At 50.1% G+C, this 18690-nt stretch overlaps 1 protein-coding gene across 2 annotated transcripts in view; it reads right to left on the reverse strand.

The window, feature by feature from the left end:
• CHRM4 (cholinergic receptor muscarinic 4) overlaps positions 1–18690 on the reverse strand; it is a 40504-nt gene that overhangs the window by 2297 nt on the left and 19517 nt on the right. Inside the window, exon 2 of one of the 2 annotated variants that reach the window (XM_054027103.1) lies at positions 1410–1451. The exons of the other annotated variant lie outside the window; for it this stretch is intronic. Coding sequence (XP_053883078.1) covers positions 1410–1451 — 42 coding nt within the window. The remainder of the gene's footprint in view (positions 1–1409; positions 1452–18690) is intronic. 2 annotated transcript variants of the gene reach the window in all.

Genomic DNA, 18690 nt, shown 5'->3' on the forward strand with positions numbered 1-18690 from the left:
GGGAAATGATGCAGAATTAAGTCAAGAGGAGGACAAATTTTGCTCACTTATACCCCTTATACTTCATTGGCTTTACTGGGATGGTACCAATGTAACTAGCAGCAGAACAGGTCCAATCCCCTTCTTGCATGCTGCACCCAGAGGAATGGAGTGAATTCAGGCCTCTTTCCCTTGCTCACAACCTGGAGAAAAGACTCCTGTTGCCTCCCCATAACTCAAGCTGTAGCTGAAAAGAAGCCACTGTGAGAGAGTGGAGGGAGATTCTGGGTTGAGTGAGCGATTGCACAGCCTGAGCAGTTGTGTCTCTTTAAACCTCAGCATTTTCCCAGGCCAATGTTGTTTTTAGCTAATGCTTGAAAATCTCATTGTGCTGTACCATTCCCATCTGCCCCTGCAGCCCTCTCCACAGGAGCTGTTCATGGCAGCAGTTTGTGTTCCAAAGCGGAACAGCCTTGGAAGCATCTCTCGGCTTTGTTTTTAATCATTGCATGAGATTATGGAGACACAAAAAGCTCCAAAGGGAAGCTCTAAAGAGTGAAGCCAAAGGAAGGGTCCAGCTAACAGAGCTCCTAGCCCATACTCGAGGCATTTGCTATGGAAATCCTGCCCTCTGCTGTCTGCTTCTTGTACTGTGCTGGGTGACTCACCCTGAAAGGGCCCCTGCTCCCTTCAAGACACTGATGGGGCTACATGGATTCCGTGGGGAAATGAAGCAGAGTGAGAATGGCTTGGTGGGGTAAGAAGCTGCAGCAGCTCCTCTTTTGTGGCAAGGCAGAGCAGCAGGTTCAGGTCTCCTTGTGCTTCCTGTCTTGCTGAAACACCATTTTCAGCCGGTGTTTTACCAGATCTCAGGAGAGTGATGGAAACTGATGGTGAATGCAGGAAGTTTGGCCTTCTCTCTGAACAGCCCCGCTACCGTTCAGCCCAAGATTTTAAAAGGGAATTGGGTGAAATTTTTAAAAGGGAATTGGGTAAAAGGGAATTGTGAAAGGGGCCAACCCGACAGCCATAGAAGTGAACACAGACAGTGTTTATCTAAAGGACAGGTCCAGCCTGGGCCGCAGCTGAGCAACCTTCCTCTCCATCTCCCCATTGGCCACTGATGTTCTTCAACCCTCAGGAGCGGTGCAGTCCAGGGGGTTGTACAACCCTGTTCACTGTAGCAATTCTAGTGGCCTTAAGCCAGCTCCCCGACCAGGGCAATGGTGAGCACTGGGCTGTCGTGTATATGTCACTGCCTCAGGTGTGTCCCTGTCTCATGTGGAACAGCGGGAGGGAGAGTGGGTTCAGGGAAGAGAAAGAGGATCACTAGGCCTTCGTGACCCCACAGCAGACCCAAACAAAATAATGGACTATATCAGGGCCTGGCATCTTGGGAAAGCTTGTGCTGGGGTGTGGAGAGAACTCACGTGGGTCTCCAACAGCAAATGGCTCCTTCTGGAAAGCAAGACCTGGAAGAGAGACAAGAGCAGACCCCTGATCAGGTAATGAGTGTGATCTGCAGCACTGAGAAGCCCCTTTAGGAGATACGGCATCTGGGACGAGCTCTGAACATCAGCATGTATCCAGCAATATTCACTGTCCAACAAATGGCTGAGCACCTGCTCCCCTAGGGGCACCCAGGCAGTAGGGTGGTCAGAGAGGCAGCTGATGTTCAGCAGGCCCTTTATAAGAGGCCGGGCGGAGGGATGAGGCCTGCTGGGCAAGGGATTCCTGGAGCTACAGTCCATGTGCAGTTTCTTGCCAGATGGCTCAGTAGGGGGAGGCTGCAGGGCTTGGATGAGAGGTTCTTTGAAGTCTATCATAAAAATATGTTAATTAAAGCCCCAGGCCTAATGTAAGTGTCAAACCTGCCGAGCTGCATCCTTTCCCCTCTTTGAGGAAGAGCAGGGCGGGAGCAGCACAGAGCGGGGCTGGAATGCTGGTACTCCCACTGAATCGCCAGGCCCAGCTGAGCATCACACCAAGTGACAGGTCTACATTGCAGCTGGGAAGGTCCTCCCAGCACGGGTAGATAGACACTCATCTGCTCAAGCTAGTGCACTAAAACTAGCCCTGTGGCTCAGCAGCCCAGGTGGCGGCTTGGGCTAGCCACCCAAGTACATAGCCAAGGGCTCGGGCAGGACTGTACTCAAGCACCTAGCCTGGGCTGCCGGCTGTGCCATTGGGCCACCGGGCTATTTTTTTGCACATTAGCTTAAGCAGCGCTAACGTTTCTGCCTGCCTGCACTGGCAAGCCCCTCCCAGCAGCTGTGTACACATCCCCAAGGCAGGTTAGTCACCAGGGGCTGACCAGCCAGGCAGCATGTCAGCACCAGAGTGACAGACCAGACTGCCAGTGGGACTGAGCATGAGCCATACCTGTGCCCCAAAGGGTCAAAACCTGTGTGAACTGGAGAGGATCTACCTGTCTCATGCTAGAAGTACAAGTGCTCCCTGATCGTCTGCTGCATCCCCCTCCACATAGCACCTCGCCCCATGGCCTGCCTGATCCTCTCTCATCAAGGTCCCGCCCCCAGCAGCTGCTTCCCAACATCGGTCTCCCCCATAACACTCCTGCCCCTCATGCCTACTGACCCCCTCTATGCTTTCTGACATCCACAAGTGAAGTCTAACAAGATGCCCCCACACAATCCTCACCATGCTCTTGTAACATGCAGGAACCATGCAGAGTCCCAGCCACAGAGGGGGCTGAATGCAGCTCTCCCCATCCTCTCACTGCACAGACACAGGGTATCCACCATAGATACCAGGGGCCTTTCACTCCCACACTGCACTCCCTGTCCCCCAGGAGAAACCCAGGGATAGGGGCTGCACCTGGGCAAAGCTGCATTTAACCCCCTGACCCCGGCACAACATCTTGCTTGATGTCTGATTTTCAGAGTCTCATGAGCAAATAGAACTAATGAGCCGGTCTCTTGGGATACGTCTACACTGCAGTCAGACATCCCCCGCCGGCCTACACCAGCTGCAGCCTGAGCAGTGGGACACTCCCACCTTGCAGGGTTCTAGAACCGCACCTCCAGCCCAAGCCTAAGCATCTACACTGGTATTAAACAGCCCCTTAGCCCGAGCCCATGTCAGCGGGCGTGGGCCAGCTGCTGGTTTTTAATTGCAGTGCAGGCATGTGACTAACTAATATCTGCACCTGATCAATAGTTCACTAAGGAGTGGATCTGCTGCAGTCTGATTAACCCAACCAAAATTCACTCTGGGCTGGGACTGTTGGCCTCTCACCCCACAGCTTAGTGTCAAGACCCTCCATTCTCTCCAACAAGAAATAGAGGGATTATCTAGCCACGCCCCTCCCCCCCACTGGACAGCCTTGCCTGCACAGGGATTATCCCTAACCCACCAAAAAACACGTGCACACCCTAAGCCAATGCAGCTCACTCACTAGATGTGGCTCTGCTTTCTGGGTCACATTGTCAGCCTGTAGCTACAATTATTTAGTTTGGCTGCAGGCAGCTATTGCAGAATGTTAATGGGATCAAGAAATGCCTGGCACCTTTAACTCCCTGAGCAGCCCTTGCCACCTTCCCAGGGGAGCCACTGAGACATCAGGTCTCATTATGCCAGCTTGGTACCAGCAGGAAGGAGAACAAGCCACTGACAACCTGGGGCTATTTCCATCTCCTTCACGGAGCCATCAAGAGCCCCATAATTACTGCATGAATAAACCAGCGGCACATGTGACTCTTTGAGGCCTGCCTGAGAAAGCAGCCAGCACCGTGACTCCACAGCCCACACACAACTGTAAGTGAAACTCAGGAGACTCCATGCAAAGTGGCCTGGCAGGGACAGAATCTACAGGTACTTATCACACAGTGCATCTGGAGACCTGAGGGAAAGGAGTGACTGTGAGAGTTGCAAACCCTGGCAAAGGAAACCGTTCCTGTCTGATTCAGACCCCAGCTTGGTCTGCTGCACCCAGCGAGTCTCACACCCTGCCTGCCCTTGGCCACAGACAATGCTTCGGTACTTCTAGAATGCAGCCCGGGCCAGACACTGTGGCAATGAGGCCATCTCCTCTCACGGTATTTCTAGCCGAGTTCTACAGAGCCACACATTCTGGAGAGTTCATTAAAGCAGCAGAACCTTTGGGGGCTTCTCCCTGTGTAGCTGATAAAAGCTCGACCCACCCGGACTGAAGCCCACCTAACCTGCCCCAGAGGCCATTAAACCAATTTCCTGATAGAGGCCTGATTCACTGGAGCCCACTGGGTGCTACTGGGAATCTGCAGGGGGAGAATGGGGCCCTAGATCTGGGGGACTAACTAGGCATTGGGATAGAAGAGCTTCAGTGTCATTAGCCATGACAGGATCCAGTCAGACACTAGAGAATGCAAGGCAGGAGAGCAAAGCGAGGGAGCCAAGGGAGAGGGCCCCATGAGATCTGACCTGAATTGCAGACAAATAAAACAATGTTTTACAGGCGCCTTCCCAATGCAAAGCGGAAAATCAGATTCAGATGCTGTCCTCAGTGGGGGAGGGTTTGGGAACTCAAACCTCTGAGACCAGGCATCACAAAGCCACTGGGGCAGTGCTTGAAGGCGCTTTGGGGCACAGGAATAAAGTGAGCACCTAGAGCCAAAAGGAATCGGGAGCGTAAAACCTCCACTACAAGATGGCCACCTAGCCCAGCCCTGGGACAGGGGAGGGGGTGCTGGAGCAGGCCCTCCCTGTGGCTGGATGATGCTCTCTGAAGAGTCCCACCTCTTGGTTTTATGAAAGTTCATTGTGAAAGTGGTAGCAGAAAAGCAAGTGACCCCTAGACACCCTCACGCTACTGGGGCCTTCCCACTGGGTCTCTGAGCGAGCTGCAGCATGGAAGCAGCTCCCATACTCAACAGCTAATCCTGCTATGTGCCCCGGAGCCTTTGGCACCATGGATCACCGAGAGGCTGCTCCCGCCCTGCCCCCCACTAGATATAGATGGAGTCCTCGGAGGTGGCTCCATTCATCCATTGGATATGAAGCCAGAGACCAGCGATGGGTTTCTCCTCTCCCCAACTGGGGCTGCCCCAGGGGATTTGATCCTAGCAGCTCTTACTCAGCATGCGTATGAGGCCACTAAAGGAGGACTGAGACATGTCACAGGCCCGCATGCCATCTCGACAGATGCAAACTACCAGTGCAGCCACAGTGCTTTGGGAGCCTGCAAATAGAGCAGCTGCTACAGCTCTGCCCAGGTCAGCCAGGAAGCATTCTGAGGCCCTGTTGTAACAGTCATTTTATCCACTGCCTGTTAATGGTGAAAGTGGGGCATAGGCTCAGGATCCTGCTTGACTCCTCACTGCTCCTAGAGACACAGGTAACCACTTACCTCTGGGTTGCCAAATGACTATGATCAATCATCCTTCTCCAGTCAGCCCCTTTGACAATGATCCAGGCACTGGCTGTGGCAGGTCCCCCTGCCTGGGTTTGACACCAGGGGCTAGTTCACGGTGACCAGCACCTAAGCAAGACTGACTGACATCACATGAGCACTCACGCTGAGCTGGCTGCCAGCTGAGTTCCAGATCCAGGCCAAGGTCCTAATCTTCATCTGCAAAGCCCTGAATGAGCTGGAGCCCAGTTACCTCAGGGGCCATGTCTCTGTCCTTTCCCCACCACACTCACCGAGCACGACTGAGACACTGGCCACGCCCAGGTTTAACTTTGAAACAGTCAGGGGCAGGGCCCAGGACTATGGAAAAAATACTACAAGAGACCAGGCCAAGCCTGCATCTCAGCACCTGCAGAGCACCCTGTAAGGGACAGCCAGTTCCCAGGGGCCCGGGAGTGAAGAGCAAATCAGGCCCCAACACAGAAGGGATCAATTGCTGACCCCTCAGGGATGATTCCTGAGGTGTGTCTGTGGCCTTGGGAGCTATGCTATGAATGAATACCAGCTCTTCTCCAGCGGGATCCTATCCCCAGGGGGTGTTTAATGCCGTCCGTTCATCACTAAAGTGATTAAGTGCCCTGGGCCCCTCTGAAGACACTTGACCTGCAGTTTTGAAGGCTGGGTCCATGGGGAGGTAGCAACTTGGCCCCTAGTGTAACAAAGAGACACACAAGGCTGCTTGTTAGGCTCCATTACAGCCTTGCAGACAAGTCTCCTGGGTGTAGGCAGAGTCAGGCAGAGACACACAGCTCCTGGGGTACCACACAGGCCAAGTAAAGTTACAAAGACCCAAACTGAGCTCCTGCCTCAGGTCGGGCCACAGGTGCTTACCATGCATGGGCTCACTCCAGGTGTTTATCCATTCAACATCTCCGGGGTTCCATCCTCAGGCCAGCTCCCACCTCAGCCCCTTCTGCCCTGGATCATTCGAGCAGCTTGGGCTTCAGCCCGAAGGAAATACAGGTCAGGCAGAGTTGGCTGGTTTATGCTGACATCCCCGCGCTGGGGCCCCACAGAATGGCCTCAGCTGTCTAGTGGTAAACACACTGGCCTGGGCAAGAGGAGTCTGGCTCCTTTCCTCAAGGGATGGGAGGAGGGACCCAAATTCACTGGGTAAAGCTCAAAACAAAAGCCCGTCTTTAGCAGGGTCTCTACAAATACGTGAGAGCATCTCCTACGGGCTGACTTGCATCTCGGCAGAACACACCATCCGAGCTGCTGCTGGTGCACAAGCCCAAAGCGAAAAGAGAATGGTGCCACCTGGGCCCTGTCTTGTTCTGCTCTCAGTCACGCCTCGATGAGCCAGAGTGACTTCATTTAACTCAACGGAGTTGTTGTGGATCTCCACCAGTATAACAGAACAGAATTTGGCCCATTCTCTTTCCTTTGCTCCCTGTGACTGCCCCCCTTTCCTCAAACAGGAAGTACGAGATCAGAGGATGGGAGAGTCCGTTTCAGTGCTACTCACCAGAGCCACAATCCCCCCAAACAGGGGTACTTCCCTATTACTCTCCACTCCCCAGACCTGTGAGTGCCACTTACTGGGCATCTCCAATGTTACTGCTCAAGCATCAGGGCCCTGCACAGACTGGACTGCTGACTGCAGACTGAGGTTGTTTGCTCAGGTTGTGCGCACAGCATGTGGGGGAGGAGGGGGGCTGTTGTGCCTGCCCTGTTCGTGTGCTCTTCTCTGCACCTTGCCCTGCAGCCACCCTAGGACACATCAGCTGAATCACCAGCTGTGCTGCTTGAAAAGCTCTGAGGCTCAGGATGTGCTGGCTGGAGGCACAGGGCATCGAGGGGCCAAGTCCCCCCTGGCCTGGCCTGTCAGATTTCCCTGCTGATATGCACTTTAAACGCAGACAATTTCTTTCTGTTTCAAAGTCTCAGAGACGTTCATGCGGCAGGTGCTACTGGAAGGAGAGCTGGGGAAAGTGAGGGAGTTGAGGATCGGGGCTGGGTGATGGGAAATGGGCTGTGGAGGGGAGAGATGGGGCCCCCCGCCCGCTTTCATTTCCTTCTTTCCTCCAGTCTCATTCTCTGTCTCCATCTCTCTCTCTTTATGCCTCTCCTCTGTCTGCTGCCTCCTCTTACTCAGGAATCAGAGGGAAGATGCCGCCTTGGCTCAGACCAAATGACATTTTGAAAGGGTTCATGGGGATGACAACCAGTGGGAGCCATTAACTTCCATGCCAATTGGATTTGCTCCCTACACTCCCTGTCACTCATCCAGGGCACTCAGCGGATGCTCTCCTAGACTCACTCTCACCAACAAGCTGGAACAAACTCAATTTCTGTCCTCATGCCTCTCTTAGCTTTTCAGCTGTGATTTATGAGTTGTTTTCTATCCTGCTGCCCTTATGCTACTAGGACTCCTTGCAGATAAGATCCATCTAGGTCTTTCTGTGGCCCCCCACCACCACAGTACACGAGCATCTCACAGACCTGATGGGAAAAGCTTGTTATCCCCATTTTACAGATCGGAAATTGAGGCATAGAGAAATGGTGCCTTACCCAAAGAGTTTAAATTGTACGCTCTCTGGGGCAGGGTGTTCTGTGTTTATCCAGCACTTAGCACAATGGGGCTTTGATCCCTGAATGGAGCCATCAGTGCTTTGGCAATACAAACAACACCACATACAGGGAACCTGGGCTAAACCATGTCTTCAGCGTGCCTGTCCAGCACCTTAACCACAAACTGATTCCGCCTCCAGCTGTCTGGCCAGCTAAGAATTAATCCCCACATGCCTCAGCATGGGATCTTCAAGCTTAAAGGTCACATCCCCCCAGTGCCAGGGCCAGGCCAAGGTTTGGGGAAAGGCTTGGAGGGGAGTTTTCATTCACTTGTAGAACCATATTCTCCACATCAGAAGAATGTTTTGCCCTTTTCTTGAGACTAAAAAACACTTTTGAAGGGGCTTTAAAGGGGATTAGATCTGCATGGGGGAAGAGAGGTTTATTTCCAAAGGGGCTGAACGTTGTAGTCTGTCAGGAGGTCGGGGGTGGGGGAGGTGCAGATAAGCTGCTATTTAAACTTTTGCTCTTGTAACTTGTGTCAGAGATGCACAGAGCTTTGAGAAGGTGCCCCATTGTCAAGTAAATAATGCAAGCCCCTGGGAGAAGAATGATTTAAAAGCCCATAGTATTATTAATTATCCTTCTGTACAAAAAAAGGAAATAAACACAGATATTCCATCCAGTGCAATTATCTCCTAGGCAGCAGCTGAACACTCTGTCCGGTGCACTACGGGTGATCAAGAATGCACGGGCCTTTGTTTCAATCCATATATGTAAAAGGAGTCAGGGCTCCATAAACACCATCTTATCCTACTTCTAACAATCGATTTCCCACTTCACTTTCTAATGCACATGAGCAAATCCATTGTGATCCTAGGAGATCATCTTGTCCATGAAAACGTTTGCTCTATTTACATAAAACGAGTGCCATTGGATGGGTGGCACTTCCTTCTGGGTGACTAACCCCTGGAACAAACTATGAAGGGAAGTGGTGGATTCTCTATTTCTTGATGTCTTCAAATCAAGACTGGCTGCCGTTCTAGAAGATTGGATTTACTCATACACAAATTACTGGGCTCAGTACAGAGGTAACTGTGGAGGGAGGTGAAATCCTATGGCCTGTGTTATTCAGGAGAACAGATTAAAGGATCTAATGGTCCTTTCTAGCCTTAGCATCTATGAAGCATTCATTTTATTGCACATCAAACAACAGTGCGTATGCTCATGGCGTAACTTAATCCCGGGTAATTTGGCCACATGATACCTGTTGTCATTGGACTATTGGATGAGTATCCCTGCCAAAGTGTCTCATACTTGTCTCTGAGGTGCTACCACTGTTCAAAAAAAAAAGTCACTGAAATTTTTCACTCTTTGTTCTCAGAAATGGCTGAGCTGTGCATGCTCTATTTTCAACAAAAATCACTCCCAGTCCGATAATAATCAGGCCAAATTTCAGCTAACAAGATAAGAGATTAAGTTAGAAGCCTTTGAAAAATGACCCTTTAGAATTAAACTGTTTTGGAAACAGGTGTCACTGCACCTATCATTTTACAGCTCAGTAAACTAAGGTGCAGAGAAATGAAGTGACTCTCCCAGGGTCACACTGCAAGCATGTGGCAAAGCCAGTACTAAAACCAGTGCCGTAAGTAGGTATTTTAACATGTGGTACAAGCAAGAACATTGCATGGGACTACTTCTTAATCCTGCTCCCGTCCCGCCCCGCAATACTCACTCCCACTCGCGTCCGCATTGTTTGTTGAATTTTTATCCTGCTCCCACTATTATGGCAGTGGGTCCGGAGGGACACACAGGATCTCAGTCCCTTTGCAGACCTCTACCCCCTATAGTTTTTTTTCCCCGGCCATCCCATTTTTCCGCCCTCATCTCTGGCTTTGCGCCCTAGGCAGCTGCCTCGCTCACCCCACCCTGGTTACCGCCCTGCTAGAACCGAAGACATCTGATGTGTAGACCACTGTTCTAATCACTAGACAAAGCTGCCTTCCCTCGAAGTATTGCTAAAACCCAGCCCTGGTATCATGTTGCCACAGACTGAGAAGGAACCAGAGAAGAGAGTCCTACCTTGCAGGCTCCCTTTGTTACTTTAGTCCTGGGCCCATCTGCACCCAGCCCTATGAATACCCCTCAATCTGTCTCACAGCCCCCGTTATTCCAATCCTGCCCTCCCTGGGCCCCTGAACGTTGCACACATCTCGATTCCAATTTGCAGCACCACCTCCTATCCAGTACTGGGCTCCCTCCTACTCATCTCTGCCCAATGCACCTTAACCCTGATCCACCTCGCCCCTGCAATTCCAGTCCTGCTTTCTTCTGACCAGAGACAAACAGTTCTGCTAAACTGTGTGGTGGTTTTGTTTTGGGACTAAGTGGAGAGACATTCATTTTTGATCAGCGCAGGATTTGAAGCTAACTCCCTGAACGTGTACAGCAAGCCTACAGATTAAACATACTTCCATGTAATGTATCTGCTCAACAAGGATCATCACCAGAAATAAAGACAAACTCTAATAAATTTGTCGGAGGAACATGTACATATGGGAATGAGATGAATTAGATAAACCAATTAGTTTCTCAAAGGCATATAAGTGTAATCCCCTCCCAGAGGAGACTGGCTTCTGATCTGGGCTTATTAAATCAAGACCTTTGGAGGAAGAGCAGAGCTTGACAAGACGCTGAGCCCTATGGACTCCCTTCCGCCCCAACAGTGGAGAGGCTGATGTATTTATTTAATTACAGTTCACATATACTGATCTGAACCTCTAAGTATATCACATGGGATAAAGGCACAAACCTATAGGTCAGAAATCTTAATAAGTAGCCACCTTGACAACATTCTGAGTCACAAAAAAACCTCCCGTACATCCACTCCTCCCCTCCAGGAAATCCTGGAAGAACGGGTAAGTCTTGTGACACAGTCTGAGAGGCTCCAAATATGGCTTATAGCAAATCAAAGCAGGAAGCAAATACCAGAGATCTGGACCTCTGGCCAAGAACAATTTCAGTTCCATCCCCATCACAATTACACCACACACCTCTGGGGATTGTGGATGTTGCTGTACTCCATGGAGAAAAAAAGTATCTCTCAGAAAGCCTGGTCTCCAATAATTTAGTGCTTTGTAGGTGAAAACGGCATCTTCAATTCCACCCAGAAATCCTCCAGCAGCCAACACAGACCCCAGAGGTTAGCCATCACCCTCTTCCAATTTCCAATATCCCCCACTCCCTCCCTGGCAACGGAAGGGGGATGCCACAGGATTAAGGCTGCTCACAGATTTGGGCCTTTACAAGTAGACTGTGTGACTGTCCACTAGCAGTGTTTCTCAGCCTCTTTGATACCAGGGACCAATTGCTGCCTTCCTAAACTGTGTCAGGGCAATCTCAGGGACCAGTGCCGGTCCATGGGCTGATCACTGAGAAACACTGCACTAGAACTCCAGGTGGAAGCCTTTTCCTAAAAATCTAGGGTTGGGACCCTTGCCCTGATATCCACCACACCAGTGTCCCTGCACATCCCTTTCCTCAGACCCATGGCCTGGGATCTCCAGGGGGAACACAGTTCTAGGATTCATTGTCCTGCATTGGTCCCAATTAACCCATGTCCTGCTGACCAGGTGCCTGATTCCAGCAGGGGTCCCCTTTCCTTAGGAGCTTAGCTCCAGCGTGTCCTTCTTTGGCCTTCACACCCTGATGGCATTAGATCCAGCAGCCACTAGATGGCACTCTTGTTTCTGACAAAAATGAAACAATCTGTTCTCCGGCTATGATAAAGTGGGGGTAAATGCCATTTACAAGACAAACTTTGCCTCTCTACAAAGGAAAAAGGACACTAAACTATCTAAACTGCTACATGCCACAAGCAGCCACAACAGTAGCTCCCTTAACCCACCCAGCAATATTGTTAATCTTTCCAGCTATACTCTTAGCCCAGCAGAAGAGTCTGTCCTATCTCGGGGCCTCTCCTTTTGTCCCTCCAGACCCATGAATATGATACAGTTCTGCGGTGACCTAGAATCCTACTTTCGACGTCTCCGACTCAAAGAATATTTCCAACATACCTCTGAACAGCATACTAACCCACAGAATCCTCCCTACCAGCACTACAAAAAAAAGGATTCTGCATGGACTCCTCCGGACGGTCGAAACAACAGACTGGATTTCTACATAGATTGCTTCCGTCGACGTGCAAAGGCTGAAATTGTGGAAAAGCAACATCACTTGCCACATAACCTCAGCCATGCTGAACACAACGCCATCTACAGCCTCAGAAACAACCCTGACATCATAATCAAAAAGGCTGACAAAGGAGGTGCTGTCGTCATCATGAATAAATTGGAATATGACCAGGAGGCTGCTAGACAGCTCTCTAACACCACATTCTACAGGCCATTATCCTCTGATCCCACTGAAGATTACCTAAAGAAACTACACCATCTGCTAAAAAAACTCCCTGACAAAGCACAGGAACAAATCCGTACAGACACATGCCTAGAACCCCGACCAGGGGTATTCTATTTGCTACCCAAGATCCATAAACCTGGATATCCTGGACGCCCCATCATCTCAGGCATTGGCACCCTAACATCAGGCTTGTCTGGTTATGTAGACTCTGTCCTAAGACCCTACGCTACCAGCACTCCCAGCTATCTTCGAGACACCACTGACTTCCTGAGGAAACTACAATCCATCGGTGATCTTCCAGAAAACACCATCCTGGCCACTATGGACGTAGAAGCCCTCTACACCAATATTCCACACAAAGATGGACTACAAGCTATCAGGAACAGTATCCCTGATAATGTCACAGCTAACCTGGTGGCTGAACTTTGTGATTTTGTCCTCACCCACAACTATTTCACATTTGGGGACAATATATACCTTCAAGTCAGCGGCACTGCTATGGGTACCCGCATGGCCCCACAATATGCCAACATTTTTATGGCTGACTTAGAACAACGCTTCCTTAGCTCTCGTCCCCTAACGCCCCTACTCTACTTGCGCTACATTGATGACATCTTCATCATCTGGACCCATGGAAAAGAAGCCCTTGAGGAATTTCACCATGATTTCAATAATTTCCATCCCACCATCAACCTCAGCCTAGATCAATCCACACAAGCGGTCCATTTCCTGGACACTACTGTGCTAATAAGCGATGGTCACATCAATACCACCCTATACCGGAAACCTACTGACCGCTACACTTACCTACATGCCTCCAGCTTCCATCCAGGACACACCACACGATCCATTGTCTACAGCCAAGCTCTAAGATATAACCGCATTTGCTCCAATCCCTCGGATAGAGACAAGCACCTACAAGATCTCTATCAAGCATTCTTAAAACTACAATACCCACCTGCTGAAGTGAAAAAACAGATTGACAGAGCCAGACGAGTACCCAGAAGTCACCTCCTACAAGACAGGCCCAACAAAGAAAATAACAGAACACCACTAGCTGTCACCTTCAGCCCCCAACTAAAACCTCTCCAGCGCATCATCAGAGATCTACAACCTATCCTGAAAGATGATCCTTTACTCTCACAGATCTTGGGAGACAGACCTGTCCTCGCTTACAGACAACCCCCCAACCTAAAGCAAATACTCACCAGCAACCACACATCACTGAACAAAACCACTAACCCAGGAACCTATCCTTGTAACAAACCCCGATGCCAACTCTGTCCACATATCTATTCAAGTGACATCATCATAGGACCTAATCACATCAGCCATACCATCAGGGGCTCGTTCACCTGCACATCTACCAATGTGATCTATGCCATCATGTGCCAGCAATGCCCCTCTGCCATGTACATTGGCCAAACCGGACAGTCTCTACGCAAAAGAATTAATGGACACAAATCTGACATCAGGAATCAAAATACTCAAAAACCAGTGGGAGAACACTTTAACCTGTCTGGTCATTCAGTGACAGACCTGCGGGTGGCTATATTACAACAGAAAAACTTCAAAAACAGACTCCAAAGAGAGACTGCAGAGCTAGAATTGATATGCAAACTAGACACAATTAACTCCGGTTTGAATAAGGACTGGGAATGGCTGAGCCATTACAAACGTTGACTATCTCCCCTTGTAAGTACTCTCACACTTCTTATCACACTGTCTGTACTCGGCTAGCTTGATTATCACTTCAAAAGTTTTTTTTTTTTTTTTTTTTTTTTTTTTTTTTTTTTTTCTCCTCTTAATTAATTGGCCTCTCAGAGTTAGTAAGACAACTCCCACCTGTTTATGCTCTCTGTATGTGTGTATATATATCTCCTCATTATATGTTCCATTCTATATGCATCCGAAGAAGTGGGCTGTAGTCCACGAAAGCTTATGCTCTAATAAATTTGTTAGTCTCTAAGGTGCCACAAGTACTCCTGTTCTTCTTTTTGCGGATACAGACTAACACGGCTGTTACTCTGAAACTTGGGGTTAAATGGTGCGGTTGAGTTAGTAGCTTTGGTCTGGTCAGCATGGTTCTGCTGTAGCTCTGATCTGATTAGTGTGGGAATGCTAGAACTCTGCCCCATCTAGCTCTGGATCCGGGAAAGCTGCAGACTAAGCCCTGTAGGGCGTCTACGCTGCAATTAAAAGCCCACGGCTGGCCCGTGCCAGCTAACTCGGGCTTCCGGGGCTCAAGCTAAGGGGCTGTTTAATTGCTGTGTAGATGTTTGGGCTCATGCTGGCTGCAGCCCAAGCTCTGAGACCCTCTCACCTTGCAACATCCTAGAGCCTGGGCTCCAGCCCAAGCCTGAATGTCTACGTCTCAATTAAAAGCCCTATAGCCCAAGCCCCATGAGCCTAAATCAGCTGGCACAGGCCAGCCACGGGTGTTTAATTGCAGTGCAGAGGTAGGGTTTGATATTGACATATTTTGGTCTGGTGATAAGGAGAAAGAACCTGCACTTTTCCCACAGTGCTGGTGCACTTCATGGCTAAACCGGAGACATCTGGCACAGCACGTGTGGGGAGGCCATGGGGGAATGTAGCTCTCTCTTTATCTACGTAGGCTTTTTACATCACTCATCACCAGGACATTGGACAGTCACAGTAATGTAGCTAGTCAAAGTCAGCCCCAGGTAAGGGGGACAGCGCTGATCTTGCCTCAAGGTAGAAGCTACCTGCCCTTGTCTTCACCAGGATTTTGCAGTGGGAGAGCTAATCCACATTAGTCATCGCACAGTAAAAAGACCCCTTGTTTAGCAATGAAGACAAAGCCAGAGTGCCTGGGACACTGACTCCAACATGTGCAGCTGAAGAAAGTGTTTGTTGCTGTTATAGCGTTGAGGGTTAAAGGTCGGGGGTTAATGAAAGGTCAGAACAAATCAGGTTTCATATTTTGGTTAGAGACAGGGACAAAGGAATTTGCCCAAAGCTGTAAAGGCCCCAGCAAGAGTTATTTCACCCTGGTTCCCAGCCTTTTGCTGTTTATCTCTGTTCTCCTAAAAGTGCCGAGAGGGTAAAAATCTAATGGGATTAGTTCTGTCATGTTAAACTGCAAATTCAATGCAGGTTTTAGCATTAGCACAGGCAAATAACTAAATTCTGAGGAAGGGGGGGGGAGGGGGAAAGGAAGAGCGCAAGAAAGAAGAGTGGGGGGGAGAGAGAATGATAAATGGGTATTTCTGTGTGTGTGTGTGTGTGTGTGTGTGTGTGACAGAGAGAGAGAGAGACTGAACTGGGTGATGGTTTGTAGTGATAATAGCTTTATCTAATAGTCGTTAATTAGTTACTGAGTCATGGAACTGCTTTACATGTAGTGAGGGATTGTTCTAGCTGACAGATTCACACCCCTTAGAGAGTGTGAAAATGTAGCTCTTAGATACCAGTAATAGGCACCTTGGCAATATGATAGATAGACAGAAAGAATAAAGAATATGGTTCTATTCCTAGCAAAGTGAATTGGCCAGGTTTCATACAGGCAGGGAGGGTTCAGTGCTTGATGGTGTCAGACACATGTGCCAGTGATCTCTGGATAATTAACACGTGCAAATAAATGGGAAGACAGAGGGGGAAAAGAAAAGGTGAATCAATAGTTCACCAGCATTCAATTGTATTTGCTCATTTAAAATGCAGTCACTCCTCTTGCACTGTCAGGAATGCCCCAGCCTTGGCAGTTTCATACTGGAAGGAGTCCCTTTTAACTCCTTACCCATCTATAAACAATAGATCGGTGAAAGAGTTGGTGGAATTACTCATTGCAAATAATTTATAGCATAGGGTAGGGCATTTTTTCATTGAGTAAATTATTCATGATTTTTCCTATTTATACGACCAATTCTGATAAGTGAAAACAAAATTACTGCACTGCCATGACTGAGCTGAAAGTCTCTGACAGGATTACCTAGAGCAATACACACACATGCTGTTTGGCATCAGTCTTTAAGAGTCCCACTCCTCCAAACCACATGGGCAATGCCAAGTATTCAGGTGATTGGAAGGTCTGATTGTGGGCAGGCTGCAGGCAGGGAGACAGGCTGGTGGCACTAGTGGTCCATGAGGAAGGCTGGTTGAACGGTGGCAGGAGGGAGGGTTGAAAATCACACTTCTACTTGATTTATTTATTTTTCAGTTTTGAAAAATGCGCCCATGAAAGTTGCCTGCTGGCAACATTAGAACATGTCTGTTAAAATCATATCAAATGAATTAATCAAAGCAAATGAATTAATTTATTCCATTTCAGTGCTCAGAACGGTGCTAGGCACCTCTCTGTACAAGTAAACAGGCATAATCCTCTAAGCAGATGGCTTTCCCTATCCTGCTCCTAACAGTGTTATGAGTTAGGTGAAGCCTTATTATCATCCTTTAATTAGCATACATTTAAGTATAAGCCACTGCCTAAGACAAAAGATCATAGAATACCAGGGTTGGAAGGGACCTCAGGAGATCATCTAGTCCAAGCCCCTGCTCAAAGGGGGAGTAATCCCCAACTAAATTCCTAAATCCCTAAACGGCCCCTTCAAGGATTGAACTCACAGCCCTGGGTTTAGTAGGCCAATGCTCAAACCAGAATTGCTTGGCTGAGTATGGGTGGGGGAGATGAATGAGAGAGAGAGAGAGAGAGAGAAGAACTGAGAACAGACAAGAACAGAAAGGGAGAGGCAAGAAAACCAAGCAGAAATATAGCAGGGTGGACACCCGCTCCTGCCCTGAGGGATTGGAAAAGCCCTGCAGAGGGCTGGGGTGGGGCAAGGTAAAACCCTGGCTGATTGGGGGAAGTGGCTGCAGCTGGGCCACACCCTAATCAGAGCCCAGATGGCCGGTATAAAGAGGCTGGGAGCCAAGAGCCCAACAGTCTCCCTCTTTGAAGGCAGAGAGAGAAGGGCCTGGCTGTAGGGAGCCAGACCTAGAGTACTTGGGTGGAGCAGGGCTGGGGAGCCCCAGCCTGGAAAGCCCCAGGCTGTGGCCTAGGAGAAGGTCAAGGGGTACTGGGGGTTGCAGAGGGCAGCCCAGAGCTAGGCCAAGGGAGCAGGTCCAAACCCAACCTTGCTGTGATGAGTGGCCTATACTGCAGTCTGCCCCAGAGAGTGGGGGCTAGTTGGTGACTGGCAGTGGCCTTATCCTGGAGTTGTGGGTGGGGGTTCCCCTGGGAGGGGAGACCCAGTGTGTGTGGGTATTGCTAGGGGGCAGAGCATGGGGCACTGGGGTCCTGGGAGGGACACAGGGGCCAGTGCAGAGGACAAGGCGGATCACTGGCCTGCAGAGGGCGCTCCAGAGGCTGGTGAGCTAATTCCCTGGATGACCAGCAGGAGGTGCTGCAGGGGTGAGTCCAGACCTCCTACAAGGAGCTTATAAGTTCAGTGTGACCCTGGAAAAAGCTAGAGACCTTTTTGGTCTGGTGTTGGCTAATGGGGCTTGCCGGCTATAAGCTAAGAAACCATTCCTTTTGTTCTTAGTTCCTTCTGCATTCAGAGACACAGGCCTTTGCACATTCCTGTAAATAAACACGATGGCGTCAAAGAAAATCCCACAATCTATCAATGTTTATTTCCAGCTGGAACATCCCCAGGGCCCTGTATTTTTACTAGCTGCTCACCTTGAATAGGAGCACCACAGGATCCACTTTCCAAGGAGAGAGCTTGTGAGCTGCTATTCCTGTTGACCCAAGATGGAGCAAATAAGGGGGATTCTTGCGGAAATCACCAACTGCCAACAGGATTTCAAACAAGAGCTGAAGATGTCACAAAAGGGTTTAAACCAGGGGTGGGTAAACTACGGCCCGGGGGCCACATCCAGCCCTTCAGCCGTTATAATCCAGCCCTCAAACTCCCGCCGGGGAGCGGGGTCCAGGGCTTGCCCCACTCCGCACGGCTCCCAGAAGCAGTAGCATCTCCCCCCTCCGCATGCTGTCCCCGCCCCAAGTGCCATCCCCGCAGCTCCCATTGGCTGGGAACTGTGGCTAATGGGAGCTGCGGGGGGGGCACCTGTGGATGGGGCAGCACGCAGAGCCGCCTGGCCACACCTCTGCGTAGGAGCTGGGGGGGAGGGACATGCTGCTGCTTCTGGGAGCTGCTAGAGGTAAGCACTACCTGGAGCCTGCACCCCTGGCCCTCTCCTGCACCCCAACTCCCTGCCCTAGCCTTGATCCCCCTCTGAGCCCCTCAGTCCCAGCCCAGAGCACCCTCCTGTACCCCCAACCCCTCCTCCCCAGCCCCACCCCAGAACCCACACCCCCAGCTGGATCCCTCACCCCCCCATCCCCAAACCCACTTCCCCAGAGCCCACTCCCACAACCTGAACTCCTCATTTCTGGCCCCACC

The sequence above is a fragment of the Malaclemys terrapin genome, chromosome 4 (genome assembly GCF_027887155.1).
Source record: "Malaclemys terrapin pileata isolate rMalTer1 chromosome 4, rMalTer1.hap1, whole genome shotgun sequence".
Taxonomy (NCBI): Eukaryota; Metazoa; Chordata; order Testudines; family Emydidae; genus Malaclemys; species Malaclemys terrapin.